This window comes from Macaca fascicularis, chromosome 16, assembly GCF_037993035.2.
Source record: "Macaca fascicularis isolate 582-1 chromosome 16, T2T-MFA8v1.1".
Lineage (NCBI taxonomy): Eukaryota > Metazoa > Chordata > Mammalia > Primates > Cercopithecidae > Macaca > Macaca fascicularis.
The window spans coordinates 83334342-83356379 of record NC_088390.1 but is presented as its reverse complement, the minus strand read 5'-3'; the positions used below and the strand labels follow the sequence as shown (position 1 = coordinate 83356379).

Sequence of the window (22038 nt, the reverse complement as noted above, 5' to 3'; positions counted from 1 at the left end):
CTGCCTGTCACTTTTTTCCCTAATAAAATCATGTGGGATCGTCAATGGGACTGGAGCACACGTAATAAATAGCAGGGCTCTCTGTGCTAAATTAAGCCCCACATCCCGCTGGCTGCAGTGAGACAGGGAGCGATGGCCTTGGCCTTCCTCCAGACGGAGAGAGGGTGGGGTGGAGGAAGAGGGGAGTGCTGAGCAACTCTCCCCACCCCAAGGTCCCCACAGCAGGGTCACAGCCCTGGTTACTGTCCCGTTCCCTTGTACCCCTCTCCACTTCCTCAGCCCCACTCCATGTAGATTACCCTGGTCCCCTGCCCCCAGCCTCAAAGCAGCAGAGGGGTGATGGAGCAACTCCCTGGGTGGTTTATTAATTATCATTGTGTTAGCCGGGAGGCAGACATGGAAGTGGCAGGGGAGGGAAGGGAAGGGGAGGGGAGAGAAGGGGAGGGGGAAAGGGGGAGGGAAGGGGAAGGAGGAGGGGGAATGGGGGGAGAGTGGAATGGGAGAAGGGAAGGGAGGGGGTGGGGAGAGAAGGGGGTAGGGGCAAGGGACGGGGAAGGGGAGAGGAGGGTGGAATGGAGGAAGGGGAGGGGAGGGTGGAATGGGGGAAGGGGAGGGGAGGGAAGGGGAGGGGGAATGCGGGAGAGTGGAATGGAGGAAGGGGAATGGGGGAAGGGGAGGGGAGGGGGTGGGGGAGATGAGGGGGAGGGGGAGGGGAGGAGAGATGGGGGAGGAAAGGGGGGAAGGGGAGGGGAGGGCGGAGGGCAGGATGCAGGACAGTATGTTCTCCCACTTGGGCCCAGCTGGCCGAGTGGGGACGTGGGGGCAGGGTGTGAAGGAGGAGCTTTCTCCCCTGGCATGCAGGTCACGTGCCCACCCTCTGGCCACCCTCTCACCGGTACTTCTTGAAGGAGAGTCCCATGTGCTGCTTCATCTGCTGCAGGCCGTGGTAGTCGGTGTAGATGAGGTCGAAGGGCAGGGGCATGGTGAGCGGGCAGCTCCCCCGGCCTGGCGGCACCCCTAAGTTACTGAGAGAAGAGCCCTTCAGAGTCTGGGCCCCAAGACCCACCTGCCCAACCAGCCGCCCCAGTTCCTTAGAGCCCAGGATGAACGGTAAAAGTGCAGAGAGCTTAGCACAGACTCTCAGACAGGAAGTGAGCAGGATGGCCCTATACGGTAACATAGGTTTTTCACTGCACAAGGCAATCCAGCGAGGGGCAGGTGGGACTGACGTCAGTGTGGGCTCCCGTGCACCCAGCCTGGGCTACCTGCCGGGAAGAAGGGGCACTTTTTGTCATTGCCACAAATGTGCTCCCGCAGGGCTGTGGCTACCCAGAGAGGGAGCCTTTCTCTAACTCTCACAAATCCCATGGATGCTGGCTGCAGTCCTCAAGCTCAGCTATGTGTTTGTCTGGATGAGGGCCCCAAACCTCCTGCCTCAGAAAAGTGCAGTCTTGCAGGAGTGACCGAGCTCCTGGCGCCCAGGTTGGCTGAGGCCACAAGCTCCTGCAGGCCACTGGTCACCTGTTTCCCACTCCGGGCACCGCACGGGACCTGCCTGCCCTCACCTGCCGGGTCATTTACACACAGGTTTTCATCTGGGACAAGGTTGCCTCTGGTGACCTGGAAGACGCAGCTTGGTCAGAGAAGGGGTGGTGCCCCTCTGCCATCTGGCATCCCATCTGGCTGGAGCTGCTGGGTCATCTCCTCCTGCTGGCCCCCCCAGGTCCCCCGCTCCAGGAGCATGGACAGGAGGACATGGAAGGACATGACCACACCCCATGGCTTCCTCTAGAATCCCCACATCTGCTCAGTCTGCCTCCCTGGGGAAGGGTTCAAAGCCCCCTGTCCCGGCAGCCACAGCTGCCATTTTAAACTCCTCTGCCCACAACCCCCCTGCCAGCATCCGTACAAACCAGCTCCTCCCTCCAGGAGCCCCTGCTTATTCCAACTCTACAGCCTCGGTGTCTCCCCTGCAGGGAATGATGAGGCATCCGGTCACTTGTTCATTCAGTTAAGTCTACGCTGAGCCCGAGTCAGGTGGGATGCGCCATCCTTCACAGAGACGGTCCTTCCACATTCCCTTCCCCACTCCACCAGAGGAGGACGCCCGGGAGCTCAGAATGCATGCAGAACCCGGTCAGGCACCTGCTTCCCCAAACACCCGCTCCCCACCGGGTCCTCAAGATAATTCTCTTTAACAAATGTTTCTTGAGTGCATGTGGGGTGCCAGGCCCTGTGCCCACATCATGAACTCAGAGACACGTGGGATGTGGCCCCAGCCCCAGGAGCACGAGCCATGTGAGGTGTGTACGCCTAGGGGTGCTGGAGCGGAGATCTGAACAGCATGTGCTGAGGCACAGTGGAGGTGTCCTGAGGAGGGGCCCATTGGTGGAGGGATGGGCAGAGAAGGCCACGTGCCCTGTCTTCATTTTTCTCTCTCAACAGCTCTTGGTGGACGCGTCACCTCATGGAGCTGGATGTAACTGTCCTTTGCTCCCAACCCAGATTGGGAAGCAGCCAGGCCATCGGGCCCCATCTCCCGGGGATGCTCACCTCCCCAGGATTCGGGGTTCAGGTGCCAGCTCTGTAAGAGACCTAGGATACCTCCTACTAGGGAGGCCCTTCAGGGACCCACATGATAAACAGAGTCAGGCTGGGGAGATGATGAGCTTTGACAAGGTCACCTGCTCATTAATGGCAAGGGGCCAGGATTGATCAGTTTCCTGGGCTGTGTCTGGGCTCCTTGAAACCATTCAGGCCAGGTGGAAAAGTACAGGCCCGAAAGGTGCATGCTCGCTTTGCGCATGCTCAGAAGCTCGGGGAGGGGACTGTGCACACCATCCGTTAGCACACCGTCCAAAGTGGCACCGTGTCAGTGATGTTTCTGGTGACTTGCCGACAGCGCTGTGATGGAAAGAGGTGGGGAGAAGCTGCCAGCAGAGGGACTAAGCCATCAGAGGTCAGCCTTACCCTGCAGAGAAAGGCAGCAAGAGGGGAGGCGCTTTCTCTGGGCCTTGCCCCCCACTTCCAGCTGGTACCCCCACCAGCCTCTTGCGCTGTCCCCACACTGACTTCCCCGCCATGTCAGAACCTTTGCTGCTAAGTGTGAGAGGGGAATGTGAAAACCTAATAACCGTTTCCTCCTCATTTCTTGTCTATAAACTTAAAAATGGCCACGGGCTCCTCCTCCATCCCTCCAACCTTCCCGTCTTCCCCTCTTTCCAACCCAGACCGCCTGCCACACGGGATTCTCTGATCCACGGCTTCTAAGGCAGTGCCTCCCTCTTCAGCTTTTTGGTTGAAATACCCAGAAAGCAAAGGAGAAGGAGCACAGGCCCCAGGGGTCTGGAGCCATCACAGGCAGCAGCTCCCACAACCTGGAGACTTCATGAAATATTTGGTAGTACGTTTAAGTGTCGAACAAATTCTGCATTCACTCTGCAAGATACCCCTGTTGTTTTCTGTGAAGCATGGACTTTCTCACTCCCAAAACTCCTCCAGTAAAACTGATGCCCCAGAAAGAAGCTTCATTTTTTTTTTGCCCTGGGGCTCCAGAAGTCCCCTCTTCCTCACCTCCCCAACCCAATTGAGAACCACACACAAAAGGACACAAAGATGCTCCCTCTATCCCCTTCCTTGCAGAAACCAGGAAGGGGGTGGCTGCTCCTCCCACATGGAATCTGGGTCTAGTAAAATTAAGACAATCCTGAAAATACAAACCGTAGGTGGGTCTAGGAGCCGCTACCTGCACCAGGAACATGACTGGTTTCCCTACAGATCTCTGGTTGGTTTCCAGGCAACATGTTATCTCTCTGTCCTGGGAGCTTCCTTTTGTTGCCCCATCACTGACCACACCCCTGACCCTAGTCCCAGACACCGGGGCCACTGAGAGGACAGAGGGGTTGTAGCACTTCACAGCCCTCTCCTGGGAGACCGCCACGCTGTGGTTCTAAGGCGAGTCCATCATCCTCGCCATCTTCAAGGCTAACATTTTGGACACAGGCATCATTCTATGTGCTTTCAACTTACTGATGCATCAGTTCCTTTCATCTTAGCAACTACCCTACCAGATCAGACCCATTCTCATCCTGTTCCCATCTTTACAGATGAGGAAACAGAGAGTCTGAGTAACTTACCTAAGGATACACAGCCAGGAAGGAGCAGAACTGGGATCAGAGTCTTTCTACAATGGAAACTTGGTCACATCTCCCCAGGGTCCTGACCCTTTCTGAGGCTTCCCACTGCCTCTGAGCCAGGACTTCCAGGATGCTTCCCCACCTAACCCCTGTGGAAGCAACAGCTGCAGCCCCTGCACCACACCCTGTGCCCCCCAGGGTCTGCAGCAGCCTCTCCAGCACAGGCCCACTGGGTGTGCATGGAGGGAGCAAGGGAGTGGGCAGAAGGTGGACCCCCACTGAGCCCCACCTTATGCAGGACCCACTTGGGCAGTCAGTCCTCACCCCACGAAGCATCAGCCCTAAACCTTCGCACCCAGGTCCTTCCACCCGGGCAGGAGCAGGGGCACATTGCTGAGCAATTGCTTCCCCCATGCACACCCCGCTCAGTGTGAAGTCAAAGTTTTGACTAAACCAGAAAAAAAGGGAGGAATATTAACGGATGGGGGAGAAGGAATCTACAATAAGACAGCAGCTGTCACCAGCATGCAACTAAGATAAGTGAGAGCGGACACTTCCTGTCTCTGTCACACGTGAGGCCAGGGGCCACAGAAATTTCAAGGTGGACCCAGCCAAACCCTCCCCTCTGATCCTACCAAGGTTCTCCTGCGACGGTGCCCTGCTTTCACAGAAACCATTCCCTGGGTCTAAAATACTCTTCTCACCTCCACGTGCTTAACTCAAACATCGCCTCCTCCTCCAGGAAGCCTTACCTGAGACACCCCTCCCACTCTGCTCCCTGCATACCTGGGACACACCTCTTCCCACCTGGAGGCCCCTTTGAGGGCAGGGTCAGGCCATCTTTAAAACTCAAGACCAAGGACAGGACCTGACCCACTAAACATCTGCTGTATTCATGAAGCAATAACAAAGCGGTAGATGAGATGACCCTCAGGAATAACTGGTTTCAATGTTTAACAGTTGGCCGAGAAAAGCCTCCCCGGAGAGAGTGTGGGTGAGTGAGGGGCCCAGGGGCGAAGGTGCCTCGGCCACTGGCCTTTGGGTCTGGACCTGGGCCCAGTGGCCCTCCACGTGGCTCAAAGGACATCACAGCAGAGGAGGGAGACCAGTCAGCCCGGAGACAGCAGCATCCCCTTCCCAGGAGGAGTTAAGGAGAAGCCCACATGTCCCCAACCCTGAAAAACAAGGATTTTCAATGGAAGGGGAGGACGTCCCTGGAGGTGTCCGCAGCGGCCTCATTGCTCTTGTCAGAAGAAACCTGAGCCTTGTCCCCTGGAGAGCAGAAAGGTCAGCTGCAGGGAGACTAGTTTTATCACTTGTATTTTAAGTTTACTTTTACGGGCAATTTTACGCTAAGTGATTGGCTGGAGCAGTGACATGAATTGAAAACGCCATCCCCCAACAACCTTCAGCCAAAGGTTCCTGGGAGGCACGGCTGTGCATTTCCACCAATCCTGCTGAATCCGCAAAACGCTCCTGTCCAGACCTTTCTGCACCTCCAAGGCCAAGTCCTCATTTCTCTTGAACTCTCAGGCCAGGGCTGGGTCAAGAGGACGGTTCAGCAGCCCCCACAGATAGGGGTGGGCAGAGGGAGGACCTCAGGGACAGAAGGAACATGAAATGCATCTGCTGCGTACCCCACCGTCTGCCCACTGCCAATAGCCAGTGCTTGGGAAGGACGGGGAAGTTTGCGTGGAATTGCCAAACTGGCTGGTTAGAATATATTTCTGAGTGTCCCCAGGCCAGATGAATAGGAGTCTAAATCCCAAGATGAAAGGGGTAGGGGTAGGGCGGCCAGGGGAATGGAGCATTTCTGCAGGTCACCTGGTTAGAGTTGGCCCCTGCACTGTGCCCAAATTAATCCACCCGGAAAAGCTACCCTCTCGGGGGAGGAAGGAACAGGAAATTATTGTTTAACGGGTAAGGAGTTTCAGTTTTGCAGGAAGAGATCTGGAGATGGATGGTGGCGATGGTTGCACCACAATGTGAATGTGCTTTGCCACTGAACTGTGCCCTTCGAAGTGGTTACAGCAGCACATTTTATGTTATGTGCGTCTTACTATAATTTTTTAAAAAGCCGGCCCGGCACAGTGGCTCACGCCTATAATCCCAGCATTTTAGGTGGCCTAGGTGGGAGGATCGCTTGAGTCCAGCAGTTTGAGACCAGCCTGGACGACATGGCGAAACCCCATCTCTACCAAAAATACTAAAAATTAGCCAGGCATGGTGGCATGTGCCTGTCATTCTAGCTACTCAGGAGGCTGAGGTGGGAGAATCGTTTGAATCCAGGATGTTAAGGCTGCAGTGAGCTGTGATGACATCATTGCACTTTAGCCTGGGCAAGAGAGTGAGACCCAGTCTTAAAAATATGAATGATTTAAAAATAATTTTTAAGTCAACCCATTCACATTCCCGGCTCCCATGCCAAGCACTCTGCCTCCCAGAGGGGCTGAGGCCCCATCTTCTCCAGCTGTCACATTCCCCACCTGCCTGGGACTCCCAGCTGGCCACAAACAACACAGGGGCTTAGTAAATATCCAGGGAAGGACTGGCTCAGGCACTCTTTGCTAAAAATCCAAGAGGAGGATGGGGAGATGGGATGAGGGAGGAGAAAAATAAACCTTCACTTAATAGAAGAAACCCTCGGCTAGGAATTCAAATGCTGAATTCTGGCAATGAAAAATATCCCTCGCCAGGAGCTCCAGCAGGCGTTTGCTGGGTAGCCTTCCGCAAGCCACTGCATCGCTCTGTTGCCGCCTCCACATGTGGGACACGTGCTCAGGCGAATCTCCACGGTCTCTTTTAGGCTAAAAATTCTCTGGTTTTATTTCTCTCTGTGCCTTTGGTCTGTGGCTAGAAATAATCTCTCCAGGTAGCGCTCAAACTGTGGAACAAACTATTCTCTGTCTCTTTCTCTTGTGTGGGAGAGACCTAATTAAAAAGAATCCTTGCAAAGGGCTCAGAGATCTTTGGCTCCAGGGGCTGAAGTGCAGGCAGGATCCACAACTTCACTGGGTGCCTCTCAGGGGGAACACACAGCCGGTGCAGCCTGAGACATTCTGCCTCCCCAGGGCCCTGAAATCCTCCAAACCTGACTAGTGCCCGTTTCCCAAGCATCATGGGCAGCCCCTCACCCCACCATGGCCCATTACCAGAGCAGGTCACTGTCTGGTCCCTGACAGATCAGATGGGGGCAGAAAGAAGAAACTCAGAGGTTGAACTGGGCATCTAATGAGCTGCTTTAGGAAGCAGGGGTTAGGATCACTAACGAGGAAAGAATTACACAGTCCTGCAGCATTTTCTTCCTGCCCAGGATGGACTGACCTCCCTGTATCCAACAGAAGCAGCCCAGAGTTGCTTTATGGAGTCATTGGGATGGCCCTGCCCTCAGCTCCCATCTCCCAAAAAAGCAGATGACCTTGAACATCTCCAGCACATACCCCATGCCCTCGAGGGTTCAGGGCCACAGCTGAGAGCTGCCAGGCCCCCTCGGGGTCCGTGGCTCAGAGGAAAAGGGAGCCCAAAGGCAGATGGGGGCACAGTCCAGGTGCTCCTTATAGCCGAAGCCACCACAAAGCATGGGTGTGGGGGCAGGTGGGGTGCAAGGTGTGCGGTTGGCGGGGGAGCCTCCGAAAGGGAAACTGAGGGAGCAGCGTATCCTCAACACTGCAGACCCAAAGTGGGGCTGGCATCCAAAGCTGGCACTTTCTTCCCCAGTGTTCTTTCCTAGTAAGCAAACTCAGGGCTAAGAATAGGGCCTTGCTCCCAGGAGAGCTGGAGGAAACGGCACACTCATCCCCCTGGCTGCCAGCACGGCGGCAGGAAGAGGAACGGGAACTCGGCCCTCCGGCTGTTCCCAGTCCTCTTCCTTACAGACAGGCCTCGATTTCTAGAACAAATGCCTGTAAACGCTGAGCCCGAATCCAGGTTATCTCATCCAGGGGTCGTGGGTTCTCGAGAAGGGATGGGGGGACCAGTGTTCTTCCTCTGCCAAGCACAGACCAAGACAGTGTCTTGTCAGATGGTGGCTGGAGAGGAGGAAGGTGGCCAAGCCTCCCCAAGGGTTCCTCTATTTGTTCTGGGTTGGGGCCTGGACATTGGGGATTATTTTTAGCTCCTCGGGTGATTCCTGTGTGCCAGGGGCTCTTGGCTATTCTATCCAGTTCCACCAACCTTTGCTGAGAACCAACTTGTGCAGGGGCCTTGGGGTAAGACTCTGCTGTCAATCTCACTCAAGCAGTCTCGGTGGGAGATGAGGGCCAAAAGCTAAGACACAGCCCCTGCATCCTGGATTCGGATGTTGAAGGCCTCTGGCTCCACGCTAGAGCTGCCGAGGAAAAAGCAGTCTGGCTCCCAGGAAAATGCATTCCTTTTACCAAAGCTACTCTGACTTGAGGGGCAGGTGGTGATATAGGATAGTGTTTCGTGATCCTCAATAATCTCAAAATGGAGTCACTTATGACAAGTGACTCAGCCCACAGTGAAACTGCTGATCCTTCAACGTGATAAATGTATGCTGGACTGGGGTGATGAGATGACACCTGCTGTGGGAAGGCACCCCCGAGACTCAGCAAGAAAGCGAAGCCAGAGGCAGCTGAGAAATAACCACAGACGGCCCTGCGGAGGCCGGAGACACAGCAAAGAAACTGACTTCGAGGGACATTCGGACCCGCCTGGCTTGTTAGTCAGTGCACATGTATCCCGAGCCACTGGCCTGTGGGTGCTGAATATATTTGCAGTGAAGGTTGGTGTGCAAATCCTCGCACTAAACCCAGACTTGAAAGCATTTAATTGGCCACTGAGTCATAGTGAAACCTCCCACCTGGCGTTGGACTTAGCACAACTAGGCTGACTCAAACCTGACAGCGTAGTTGGGAGGAGTGCTAGGGGGTTACTCGTACCATCCTGTGCCTCTGCCAGCTTCACCCAGAATAAAAAGGGCCCCAGACCAGCCCTGGTCCCAGTTTTCAAGAGGCAGGAACCCCTGAGTTTGACCCTTCCCGTGGGTGGCTCCTTCCAGTCTCCCTGACAGATGGTTCCTGAAGCTCGTCCGCTGCCACCTTCCTCCTCTCCAGCCACCATCTGACAAGACGCTCTCTTGGTCTGTGCTTGGCAGAGGAAGAACACTGGTCCCCCCCATCCCTTCTCGAGAACCCACGACCCCTGAGATTCACAGGGGCCCCGATGCCTCCTCCACAGGGACGAATCCTGCCTCCTTTAGGAGCATCCAGAAGCCAGTCCTTCTCATTCCTTTCTCTTTTGAGTTTTTTCTTGTAGAGATTAGGTTTCACTTGCTCAGGTTGGTCTTGAACTCCTAGACTCAAGGCATCCGCCTGTAATCCCAGCCTCCCAAAGTGCTGGGGTTACGGGTATGAGCTGAAGGCCTGGTCTGTCCTCATTTCTTATCTATCTCCCCAAGTTCTCCCCACTCCACTCGGGGTGCATGGATCTCTCATGAGGGTCAGCGACGTCATTTCCATGAGTCTTCCCTTGCAGCCCTCCCCAACACAGGCCAGGCCAGACCTGGGACAGGTGACACGGCACGGCCTCCATCGGTCTTGCTTTTTGGTCAATGTTCAGACTTGACCCGGGGCCTTGACTTCCAAGAAACAGACTCCCTGAGACGCCAGTGCAGCACATGGAGCATGAGGGGAGACGAGGCCCTTGCGAGGAAGGTCGCTCCTGGATCCCGAGGAAGGATGAAGGGCAGGGGCCAGGGCAGCCCCAGGCCCCAGCAGCAGAAGCCCACAACCTTCCACGACATTTGGCTACACTGAACGAGATCCCACCACACTCGGCATGCCAGCGCCTGCTCCCTCTCTGTCCCCTTGCCTGCCATCTAGGTCTTCTGCCCATCCAGGTCTGAATTTTCCGGGGAAAGATCTGACCGCCAGCCAACTTGGGTCGGGTGTCCGGCTGCCAGGCGTGGCTGGGATATGTAGCTCCTGCGCTCGCTCCCCACTCAGCCAGGAGGTTAAAATGCCTCCTTGAAACTGAAGGGGAAGGAAAAAGGAGACAGGAGAGGGGCCGGGGATTTTTAGCGTAACATAATCGTCGGCCTCTCGTGCCTCCTCTTGGAACAGGGAGGGTGAAGCCGGAGAGCCGCCGTTCACAAGTCTAGGTGCCAAGACGCGGTTCTTCCCCACCTTTTCCTAATCTGTGTGCTTATAAGTTATAAAATAGTCCAAGCATCCAGAAAATTATAGAAAATCATATAATGCTCCAATGCTTCCACTTCCCTGCCTTGTCAAGCCTTAACATTTTGCCATATTTGGTTCTAATCCTTTCTCCCGCTGCCTCCACCTGGCTCATGGGAAATGCCCTCCCCTCCCGCATCAAAGATAAAACAGAAACCATCAGAAGAGAGCGCCCGATTCCCTGCCCCAGCCCGGGCCCCCCAGCCCGCTGCATTTACATCATACCCTGGTTTCTGCTCCTTCTCTCACCTCAGGGCAGAAGAGCTATCCCTGTCCCTCCTCCTGGGACCCTCCCCTGAAGCCACTGCCAGCGATACTCTCTCCCTCCTGTGTCCACAACCTCCCTACTGTTCTGGCTCCTTCACATCCACATTTAAACATGAGTGCACTCTCTTATCTTGAAAAATAAACAAGCACACCTTCCATCATGGTGTGCTTTGAACCTTTGTTCCCCACGACTGCACCACAATGCTCTTTCCAAGGTGAGCAATGACATCTATGTGGCCAAATTCTCTTTCTTTCTTTCCTTCCTTCCTTCCTTCTTTATTTCTTCTTCTTCTTCTTTTTTTTTGGAGACAGAGTCTTGCTTTGTCACCCAAGCTGGAGTGCAGTAGCACGATCATGGCTGACTGTAGCCTCGACCTCCCAGGCTCAAGTGATCCTCCTGCCTCAGTCGCCTGAGTAGCTGGGACCACTGGCGCACTTGGCTAATTTTTTTGTTTTTGGTAAAGACCAGGTCTCACTATCTTGCCAAGGCTGGTCTCGAACTCCTGGTATCAAGCAATCCTCCTGCCATGACCTCCCAAAGTGCTGGGATTACAGGAGTGAGCTGCCCCACTCAGCCCCATGTGACCAAATTCTTCGGACATTTTTCAGTCTCCTTCTTACTTGGTTTCTCAATGAGCAATGTGTTGCTGGCCACATCATCCTTCTAGAAGCATCTTCTCATGGTCACCCATGACCACATCTCGCTTGCTCTTGGCTACTCCTCAGTCTCCTTTGCCTGTAAGAGGCCTTTCTGTGTTGATATTTCCCAAGTCTGTGCCCCTCAAGCCTGTTTTCCCATCCCTTGGCAACTTCATCCACACTGTGTTCAACAACGCTCAATGGCCAAGACTCCATCTCCATGCCACACCTCCCCTGGGCCCATCACCCGGTGGCCTCCATGGGGCACCTCTGTTTCAACATGTGTGCCCCAAACCCAGTGCTTTTCTCCTCTCCCCTCAGAGAAGGGCAGCATCCTCCGCCCTGGAGCTGGTTTGAGCTGCCCAGTTCAGCCTGGTTCTGGTCCGCTCAAGCTGGTTTCCAGCAGCTGGGCCCAGTTTGCATTGGCTCAGACCAGTCTGTGCCAGTCATATCCAGATCTATCTCTGGGTTCCAACCCTAAGACCTGCCTCAGCTGGTCACCGTGAACTGTGCCGGAGGAAGCAGATGGAGTCTCCACCTTCGTCATTCTCTGGGGACCCTCCCCAGCCTTTCCTTTGGGCACCGGGCCCCAGGCAGGAGGCCGATTTCCAGCCTGGCTGCATGCTTGACAGCCAGGAGTTGTCTCTCCTAGTCCTCCTTATTTAAACATTCTCCTCTTAAGCTTTCATCATTTGCCAGTTAAGTCAACTAATTTTCTACTAAACCCAATTTCACTCATGGATGGAGGAAGAGCTCAGTAATTTTTCCTCATGCCATGTACTATTAATGATGCTTGAAATTATGCAAATAAAATTGATGAGCACAGCTGATTCTGGGAAAGCAGGAAGGGAAAGGCTTAACTTTAAAATGCCCACCCTGGACCTGCGCATGCACGAGGCCGTCTCAGGATGCAGCGGCCGGGCAGACGCTCGGGTTTGACTTCTCCTTCCCTCCATGCACGGCGGGGCGCAGGCGGGGACTGGCTGACATCACCTCACTGCAATCTCATCACAGAGCGCGTGGCTCCCTCGTGCCAACTCCCTCACCCCGGAAGCATCTTGCAGCAGCAAAGGCAGATATGGATCCTGCACATTGTCCCAAATGTCACTCCAGTGAGCAGGTTAATTGAAACACCGAAATCCGAGGAGCGGAGCAGGGCGGGCTCATCCGTCCAGCCTTGTTGCTCCGTCAGTGGCCAGGACATCTGCCATGAACATCTGTGAATAAACTACAACAAATGTACAAGCTGCGTCTTTGTCCTGCCGCCTCCCATGCGGGTCATTTCGCCAGCCAAGGGAGACGTTTCTGTCGCAGTAGCCAAGCTGAGACACTCGGAATTCAGATTACCTTCACATCCGGTTGACCTGTTTTCAAATTAAACTGGTGCTGCTCCCACAGAACGGCTCCCAGGGCTGAGAGGTGAGGCCCCGCGTGCTTCTGCCTCTCCCTGAAGGGCTCGCGGTTACTCGGTGAGAACTCTGCCCAGCGCCCCATCCAGGCTACAATGGTTGCCATCTTACTATGCGTTGACATTGTGTCCCCCACCCCCCACATTGATATATTGAAGTCCTAACCCCCAATTCTTCAGGCTATGACTTTATTTGGAGTTGGGGTCCTTACGGAGGTAATGGAGTTAACATGAGGGCATGAGGGTGGGCCCTAATGCAATAGGTCCTTATAGGGAGGGGACATCTGGACACAGACACGCTCACAGGGAGGCCACCAGGCAAAGGCAGAGATGATTGTAGAGATGTAGCTGCAGGACAAGGGTCACCAAGTTCCTCACCAGGAAACCACCAGGAGCCCAGAGAGAGGCCTGGGGCAGAGATTCCCTCGCAGCCTCAGGACGCCCCAGCCCTGCCAAAACCCTGCTCTTGGACCTGCAGCATGCTCCAGAGCCAGGATTCAGTTCATTCACTCCTGCTGTGTGAGCCCTGCAGCGCGTGCTCCATTGTTACGGCAGCTCTAGGAGGCTCATCCATATCTCAAGCTGCACTGACATCTCCGCTGTGAGGAAAGGCCTGCGTTTATGTATCAGAGAGGCCCCGGCAGGGAATGTGCCTGGGAGCTCACAGCTGTACCTCCACCCTGGCCTTACATCTGTCACTGACCTCGCCAACTGTGGGGACCAATGCAATGCCCCCACTTTACAAAGGAAGAAGGAAGAAAGTACATCCAAGAAAGGGCGTGGCACAAAGTGCATTTCAGGCCAGCAGGTTCCCACCTGATGCTCTGGGCAGGATGCCAGAGGCCCCACCATCTGGGCCACCTCCACGGGGTGCCTCTGTGGCCCGACCCCCCAACTAGGCCACACTCCAGCAACCAAGGGTATCCTGGGTGTTCTCAGGAGTGCAGAGGAGGACTCAGGATGAATCCTCCCATTCTTTCTACATCTCTTCTAGAGCTCTGAGCCTGGGGCCCCAATCCCATCCTCCAGGACTGCACTGGGGACACAGACGAGGCCTTTTGAAGAAGCCATGCATTCTACAATGTCCCAGCCCCACCGCCACCCAGACTGTGTACTGGGCTGAGGGGCTTAGAAAAGCCACAGCCTCAAGCTTTTCCAATTTGCAACCTTTGGTGCCCATTAGAATCATTGGGAGCTTAAACTTGTTACCTGGGCCCCCACCCCAGATGAATGAAGTCAGAGATGCCTAGACTGGGGCCCAAACACTGGTAAGTTTCTAAAGTGCTTCAGGTGGTTTGCTGCAGCCAGGGTTAAGAACCCCCACCCTGAACGTATTCCAACCACAGCTGATGCTGTAAATTTTGTAGGCATAACTGGGGAATTCTCCTGGGGAGGGTGGTTTGGTTTTTATTTTTATTCTTTTAGTTGTTTTTAAATTGCATTTGGTAGCAGATTTAGAAATCACCTTCCTAAGAAGATCCCCTGAGGTAGCTGAGCTGTTTACACCATTCTGCCCTGTCTGAGCAAGACCGTTCATTCACCCCACAGGGGACCAAGGGCCAGGGCATCTAAGCACAGTCCTGGTCCTGCCCATTTAACAAACTGCAAACCAGAGATGGGGCAACCTCTCCCTGGAGCTCCTTCAGATCTGCAAGAGCCTGAGAGGAAATGGAGCCTTGCTTGGTAAAAAACACTGATTCCTGTGGGCTGTGGATGTGCATGTGTGTGCAAGAGACTGTGCATGTGTGTCTGTATAGGTGTATCATGGCTGCACATGCAGGAGCGTGCATTTGCACGTGTGTATGTGGAGTGTGTGCATATTCAGGTGTGTGAGTGGGTGTGCATGTGTGGGTGTGCACGTGTGGGTGCAGAGGCTATGAGTATGTGTCCATGAGTGTGCATGTGAGTGGGTGAGTATACATGTATGTGCACACATCTGGTGGATATGCACGTGTATGCATGGGTGCATGCAGAGGTTGCATGAGTGTATACACACGTGTGCATGCATGTGAATGGGTGTTCACATGTGTGTGTGCATGTGGGTCTCTGTGTGCATGTCTGAGGGCATATGAATAGTAAAGAACAAGGCAGTAAAGTACAATCAATAGTAAAGTAAAGGGCATTTCCTGATCTTGTCACTTTTTACCAGGGCCTCACTTTCAGGGCCTCCCAAGTGCAGCCACCCCCGTTGTCCCTGCTCTGGCCCTGAGATGGGTGTTGGCAACTGTCCTGACCACAGGCTCAGTGCTGGGCCCAGGGGAGAGACCAGAAGAGGATGCAGAGCTCTGGGAAAGTAAGAGCTCAGGGTAAGGCGAGAGAGCAGAAACCCAGCATGGGCTGAGATGCAGAACAATTGAGTTCCATTCCCACCTCTCAAGGAGACTCATCAGATATCTGCCTTTCTTACAGAAAGATGATATGGGTGGCATTGGGCTGTCATGAATGCAGAGGAGACACCTTCTCATTCCTTGAGAATTCTTCCCATTCACCAGAATTCTTCCCACTACGTCCTGGGGTCTCTGGTGACCCAGGCATCAAGGGCCACTAGACCCTTGTTAGCTGCTCTGCTGAGGAAGGTCTGACTCATGGTCAGCCACAGTCACTGGCTGTGCCACTCACAAGTTGCTCAAGACCTTTTTAGCTTCCCCCAACCGAGGTCCCTTCTCTTCTCCCTCCTCCTCAGCCCCGCCCCTTCTGACTTCCCTGTAGGAAGCTTCCAGGCCAGGGAAAAATCACCTCTTTCCGTAATCTGCAAATGTTAACTGCCTCTGCAGCGCTCTGTTCCACAGACAGCCTCGATGCCTCTTCCAGGCCCTCTGTTCAGAGGGAGCCGGGGGTGGACATAGTTTAGTGTGCAGCAGTGGGTGCAGGCAAGCGAGGGGGCCCCACACCTTGGCTCTAAAGTGGCCTGCACAGTGCGAACAGCTGGATCTGACAACAAGGTGTCACCAGGGCGAGAGCCAGAGTGAGGGATGTGCTGTTTCCCTCTCCCAGCACTGGGAGTCCCTCTGTGGGTTCAGCACTAGCACTTGGGGACAGCTCCCAGCCGGGTTCCTTGAAGCTCCTGGACCTGCTATTTCAAGGTGGGGATTTCCTCCCCTAGAGCCCACCCTTGACCTGGACGGTGCTTCTCAACACAGCCACAAGCGCACAGCTGCCTCTTTAGTCTCTGGCATCAACCTGCTTCTGCCCCATAGCCTCACTTACATGTGCTGTTCCTCTCTGGAGACACTTTTTCATCTTTACTGAGCCTATCCATTGAATGCATTCACTTAAAAGGATGACTCCAGCGCTGTGAATTTCAGGCGATGGGGATGAAAACCTTCAAAGCACTGGGTCATTTAGCAGACTCCTAAGCAACACAATCCAGACCCAGCCTCCTTCTCCCACTACTCAAAACAACTGGCCCAGACTCCTCCCTCTGATCAGAGTCACGGACGTTCTTCCTGAGTTACTGGCAAACTCTGAGTTGCAGGGAAGAAGTGTAGAAACTAAGGAGCTGCCCAAGATTGGTGCTTTGCTGGGCCCTAGTGACCTAAGATTGCCATGGCTCTGTCCTCATCAGCATCCTCTGCTCTCCAACACTACAGAGCGTCAGCATTAGTGGAGAGAGGGCTAATTAGACCAGCAAGAGGCTCTGGGGAGGCTCTGGGGAGACACACAAGGAAACCACTTGAAAACCACCTGAGTAGAAGTTAATGGGCTAATGAAGAAAAGTTGATTCACGTGCAAACAATTCTGGGGTCTTTAAGGAAGACCTTGAGGAATAATCTCATCAAATGTGGTGAGGAGCGGGGATAAAGAGAGGTTGGTTTGGTTAATGGGTACAAACATATAGATAGATAGAAGGAATAAGTTCTATGTTAGATAGCAGAGTAGGCCGGGCACGTGGCTCGTGCCTGTAATCCCAGCACTTTGGGAGGCTGAGGCAGGCAGATCACGTGAGCCCAGGAGTTTGAGAGCAGCCTGGGCAACATGGCGAAAACCCATCTCTATTTTAAAATAAATAAGATTTAAAAATATATGTATAGCAGAAGCTGGGCGCAGTAGCTCACGCCTATAATTCCAGCACTTTTGGAGGCCAAAGCAGGTGGATCATCTGAGGTCAGGAGTTGGAGATCAGCCCTGGCCAACATGGCGAAACCCCGTCTCTATTAAAAATACAAAAATTAGCCCGGCATGGTGGCGCACGCCTGTAATCCCAGCAAACTCAAGAGGCTGAGGCAGAAGAATCTCTTGAACCTGGGAGGTGGAAGTTGCAGTGAGCCGAGATTGCGCCACTGCACTCCAGCCTGGGTGACAAGAGAGAAACTCCATTTAAAAAAAAAAAAAAAAAGCAAAGGAATAATATACACAAAGTTCAAGTTAAGGCTTCATCTGGGGAGGAGGCAGAGAGATCAGCGGACACCAGACACAGAGTCGTTGGTGACATAATGATCTTAAGTGGATGGTCACACATGGGAGGTGATTTGACTCTTGTGTTTCACAACATACTTTAAATAGACTTTGTGTGCATCAAATATCATATAATAAATATTAATAAAGAGAGAAAAATCTTCTGTATTCCTATATCCCACAGAAACAGTGGTTAAAAATAAACCCAATCACACACTCTTACCCCCTTGGTATCCCCACACTCTCAGCCTCACCCCATCCTATCCTCAAGCACCCAGGGGAGCCTCTAATCACTGCCCTTCCACCTCCCACAGCATCTGAGGGACCCTGAAAAGCCCAGCACTGGATAAGGGATAGGCACCACCCGCCCACTCCCTTCACCCTCCACCTCTTACTGGTCTCCAGACCCTAAAGTAGACCCAAGAAAGAGCCCAGTTCCAGAAGAGAAACCAAGCCTTCCAGAATGGCAGGCAGAGGGGCTCAATTGGCGTGCAGACGTGGCTCAACTCCACAAGCCAATACGTGTCAGTCCCCAAGCAGAAACACCAGAGAAGGAGCCAGGCCCTGGCCAGACAGAGCTATGCAAACACACTTCCCGGCTACATCCCCCGAGACCAGGCAGAAGGAGGGGAATTGCGGGCGGTGTCTCGCAGAACACCAGGACGCCTCCCAGGGTCTCAGGGCCTCAGGGCCGTGGGACCTGCAGGCGGAGCAGGGGCTCCCACGGCCCCCGGGAGGGAGGGGAGGGGTTCCCCTTCATCCCCTCCCTGCCCCACTCGACGCCAGTGGCTTTCCCCAGCACTCACCTCTGCAACTCCTTCAGGGAGACTGTGACCCGCAGGCCATGGCCCAGGACATAGAGCGCAGCCAGAATGTCTGCCCACTGCACCATCTCCCCCAGGGGCCCGCCCTTCAGGACCCGAGGGCTGAACACGTCCCCGGACTCCTCCGTCAGGAAGCCGATGTGGACCAGGATCTGGGTTGGTGCAACACAGAGGGTGAGCAGGGAGGAGCAGCAGCTCTCAGCCCCGCTCCCCAGGGGCACCTGCCAGGAGACCAGCTGGCAGCAGACTCTCTCCAGGCCGGGCCCCAGCAGGTGCTTTCTGGCACCAGAGTGACCAGATCGGGCACTGGGGACACGGGTGAACAAGATAGTCGCGTGCTTGCCCTCATGGAGCTTATGTTCCAGATGGAAGAGGTAGACAACAGTGAACACAGACAAGAGATAATTTCATGAAATGATAAGGGCTCTGAAAGAAATAAAAGGGCAATGTGACAGTCATGTAAATATCTACTGGGTGGAGGGAGGAAGAGAGGGAGGGAAGGAAGAAGGGAGGGATGAGCTAACAAAGCTCCCCAGAATATTCCCAAATTTCCAGGCCAATACCATGACTTTTCTGCCTGACATGAACCAGATGTACACAGAATGCAGGACCCCTTGGGGGCTTGTCATTCGGTCCCAACCTTGAAAAGGGCCAGGGGCCACCACCACAGACTTCTATCCTGACTCTGCCATTTCCACCCCTCGCTCCCTCTGATCAAATTCAGAAGCCCACTACAGCTTGTTTGAAGACCTATTCCATGCCCACTTGGAAGTGGGGGCCCTGAGCTTTCTCAACTCCTGCACATGAGGGGGCAGGGGCCACTCACCTGCTTCTGGTCCCTCCGGGTGGCCCCCAGCTTCTGCGCCAGGCGCTGGGCAGCCAGCGCCCACTGGGCTGTGAGCCTCTTGGTCCGCTTCTTCATGAAGATCAGGGACTCCTTCCCGCTGCCCATCAGGTCCAGGAGGTGAGACAGGTTGCTTCGGAAAACTGCCTGGAGGGGTCCAGACCTCAGTTCTCTCTGCCCCTCGACCTGTAGCCACCATCATTCCTGCTGGCCTGGGGACAGGGGCTGGCACCCTCCCATGAGGCTAGGGCCTGCTCCAGCTTCTCCCACACTTTGTAAAGGGTTCATCAGCCCCAAAACTAGGGAGTCCTGCCCTCCCCATCAACACACTCTCCCCAGCCCAGCTCTAACCACCGGCACCCAGCCCTTCCAGGGAGGTAGCCAACCACAGCAGTTCCTGGGATCCCAGCCACAGCAGGGAGGCAGTGGGCGGTGATCACAGCCAGAACTCTGATGGCAGGGGACAGATGTGGCCACCACAGCAACTGTGCGCCTCAAGCCCATTAATTCAACGGTAAACCTCAGATGCATCGTCTGTCAAATATGATTGCACGAGGATGGCTGGGAACTTTAAGTGCAAATAAAGCGTCTGGACACAGAAAGCCCTCAATAAGTGACAGCTGCTATTACTACTATTCTAGTCCATTAAGGGGGCACCTCCAGGCCCCCACCTGCTCTGCAAAGAGGCCCAGCTTGGTGGCATCTCAAAGAAGGCAGACAGACCCTGGCAGGCTGGCCTCCTGTCTGCCCGGCAGGGTGGGCTGGGACTCGCCCGCACACCTGGCACAGCCGCTCAGTCTCATTCCCCCAGGGCAGAGGTTTCTGCCCACTGTCCCTGAGGATGTCCAGCCATGCCGGCCCCTCACCAGCCCACCCACCTCCCAGGCCCACCTGGACTTTGGGGAGGGGCTTGGGTGCCCTCTGGGCAGCCGTCTGGTTCCTCCAGGGCAGCGGGGGGCAGAACCACTCGACCTCACTGAGGTAGATGAGGAAGGAGCATTCGGTGCCATCCACCCCGAAGAAGGCGTAGCAGGGGTCGGAGGTCCAGCGGGCACGCATCCACTGCAGAGAGGGCCAGGCTGGGCAGGGGGCTGCGCCAGCCCCACCAACCCTCGGGGGCTCCCCTGCACATGCACCCCAGGGGCCCTGAGGTCAAGGATGGGGCCCATGCGGCCCACCCTACTGATACAACAGGGGACAGGGCAGAGAAGAGACTGAACAAGGACCTGCCCGAAGGACCCCAGAGATGGCAGGGGCAGGTTCACCAGCCCTCATGTCTGGAAAGAGGAGGGACTGGGAGAGAATGCTGGCTCAAAGGTCTGGGGCAAAGAGCCAGAAGTCCTGGCTGTCTCACTCTCCCTTTGGTCCCTGTCTCCCCACTACCAGAGCACTATTGGGCTAGAGGCCAAGGTCAGGCAGCAGCCTCCAAGGTGGCCAGGGCTGGAGCCCAGGCAGGATCCACCTGCAGTGATCCCAGATGGTCACCGAGGAAGGGGTCTGCGGCTCCACTGCCCACCCCTTAGGGCATTCAGAACCAGCGGGGCGCTGGCTTCATGGCTGTGGACAGCTCCTACAGGGGAGACTTCACGCAGCCAGCGGTGGCCCCAGAGATGGGGCAGGAAGACTCTGTGTCCAGCTCTTGGCTGGGCCAGGAAGAGCGGGGACAGGGTGTCCAGGGCCACTCCTCTGAGTCTCTGGGGGACTCTGGCTGCTGGCGGTGACACTCGGAGATTTAATCATTTGCTGTGAGAAAGCACCGACACCTGAGGGCGACTCCTCCTGGGGGATTTGGGTTGATGGGTGGGGTGGATGCACTGAGCAGAGAAGCCGTTTCCTTGAGGTTGGCCTCTGCCAGCTTGTGCCTAGGTTAGGGGCGGGGCTGGACAGAGAGGCCCTAGCTAGTGGACATCCCCGCCCCCAGCCCCAGGCCTCACCTCCACCTTCCCTGAGCAGTCAGGGAACTTGGGGTCACTGGGCGCCTCACACTGGTCCCGCCGGCCTTCTGACACTGTAGGGAGAGGTCACCTTGCTGAAGGCCTGGGTCCAAGGAGGAGCCCAGGGAGGGAGGCCTGGGTGCAGGAGGCAGCTTCCCACACAAACTGCTGGCAGACTTTCCCACCTTAAAGCTCACCAGCAGCACAACCCACGCACAAGGTCATCCTGGGCCTGGGCTGCCTGCAGCCTCCTCAGGAGGTTCAGGAGCAGTGAGGAGCTGGTGCGAACAGCTACCCAGCAGCCGCCTGGATGGGCAGACCTCATGCACCCACCGAAAGCATACCCAGTGTTTTCTGAGGAGGCAGAAATGAGGTTTGCAGCCCCCAGCTCGCTGCTCCTCACATCACAGGGACTGGAGGGGGCCGCCCGGGGACCCTTCCCCAGGTGGCCTCACTTCTGGAACTGTGGACCCCAGAGGCTGGGATTCCAGGGATCCTCTCTGTCCTCGTCGGGGGGAGTGAACCCCCAGTCCTCCTCCTGAAAGCCTAAACTGGGGCCCCGAAGACCCAGGAGAGCTGCTGTGAAGAGAAATCAGCCACACCTCAGGTGTCCCACCCTTCCAGGGCCCGCCCAGCACCCAGTTCATTGGCTCCCTGGGGTAGAGGGCACCCCCGCCCCCTGGCACCCACCCTTGCTGTGCAGGAGCAGGCTGTGGCGCAGGATCTGGTCCACCTTCACAGCGATGTCGGAGACGTTCTGGGCAATAGCCTGGATCCGCTCCATGAGGCCGGCCCCAGGGGGCATCCTAAGTGGGAGAAGTCGGAGGTGAGCCACAGAACCGGCCAAGATGACCTTCCCAGGAGGGCCCTGCCAGTAGGCCCACGGGCAAAGCTGGCAGGCTCTGCAACGCCCCAGGCTCCCAAACCCTAACCCCAAGCAGACCAAATGGTGGGGAGTGGATCGGGTGAGAAGATGGAGCTGGCAGCCTACCCCAGTCAGTACACACGTTACAGACATCTAGGAAAGCCCATATCTGCACATGTTGGTCATGACTTCATGTGTGCCCACAACTGCACATGTGCCCACAACTGCATGTGTTATCATATCTGCAGAGAGGCCCTTACTACTGGACATCCCCGCCCCTCGGCCCCAGGCCTCACATCCACCTTCCCTGAGCAGTCAGGGAACATATCTTCATGTGCCCACAACTGTACAGGTGCCACATCTGCACATGTCCCCACATCTGCGCATGTCCCCACATCTGCACACGTCCCCACATCTGCGCATGTCCCCACATATGCACATGTGCCCACATCTGCGCATGTCCCCACATCTGCGCATGTCCCCACATATGCACATGTGCCCACAACAGCACGTGTGCCCACAACTGCAC

At 55.4% G+C, this 22038-nt stretch overlaps 1 protein-coding gene across 7 annotated transcripts in view; it reads right to left on the bottom strand.

The window, feature by feature from the left end:
* The window catches only part of MGAT5B (alpha-1,6-mannosylglycoprotein 6-beta-N-acetylglucosaminyltransferase B), a 77548-nt gene that overhangs the window by 24608 nt on the left and 30902 nt on the right, over nt 1-22038 (bottom strand). For 5 of the 7 annotated variants that reach the window (XM_005585090.5, XM_065532046.2, XM_074020654.1 and 2 more), the window contains 6 exons: nt 21335-21450; nt 20645-20718; nt 19602-19772; nt 18693-18857; nt 17849-18018; nt 894-1025 (listed from right to left, as the gene is read on the bottom strand). In XM_005585090.5, the coding sequence (XP_005585147.1) occupies nt 894-1025; nt 17849-18018; nt 18693-18857; nt 19602-19772; nt 20645-20718; nt 21335-21450 (828 nt within the window). The remainder of the gene's footprint in view (nt 1-893; nt 1026-17848; nt 18019-18692; nt 18858-19601; nt 19773-20644; nt 20719-21334; nt 21451-22038) is intronic. The other 2 variants (XR_012426213.1, XM_074020653.1) reach the window with 1 other exon arrangement.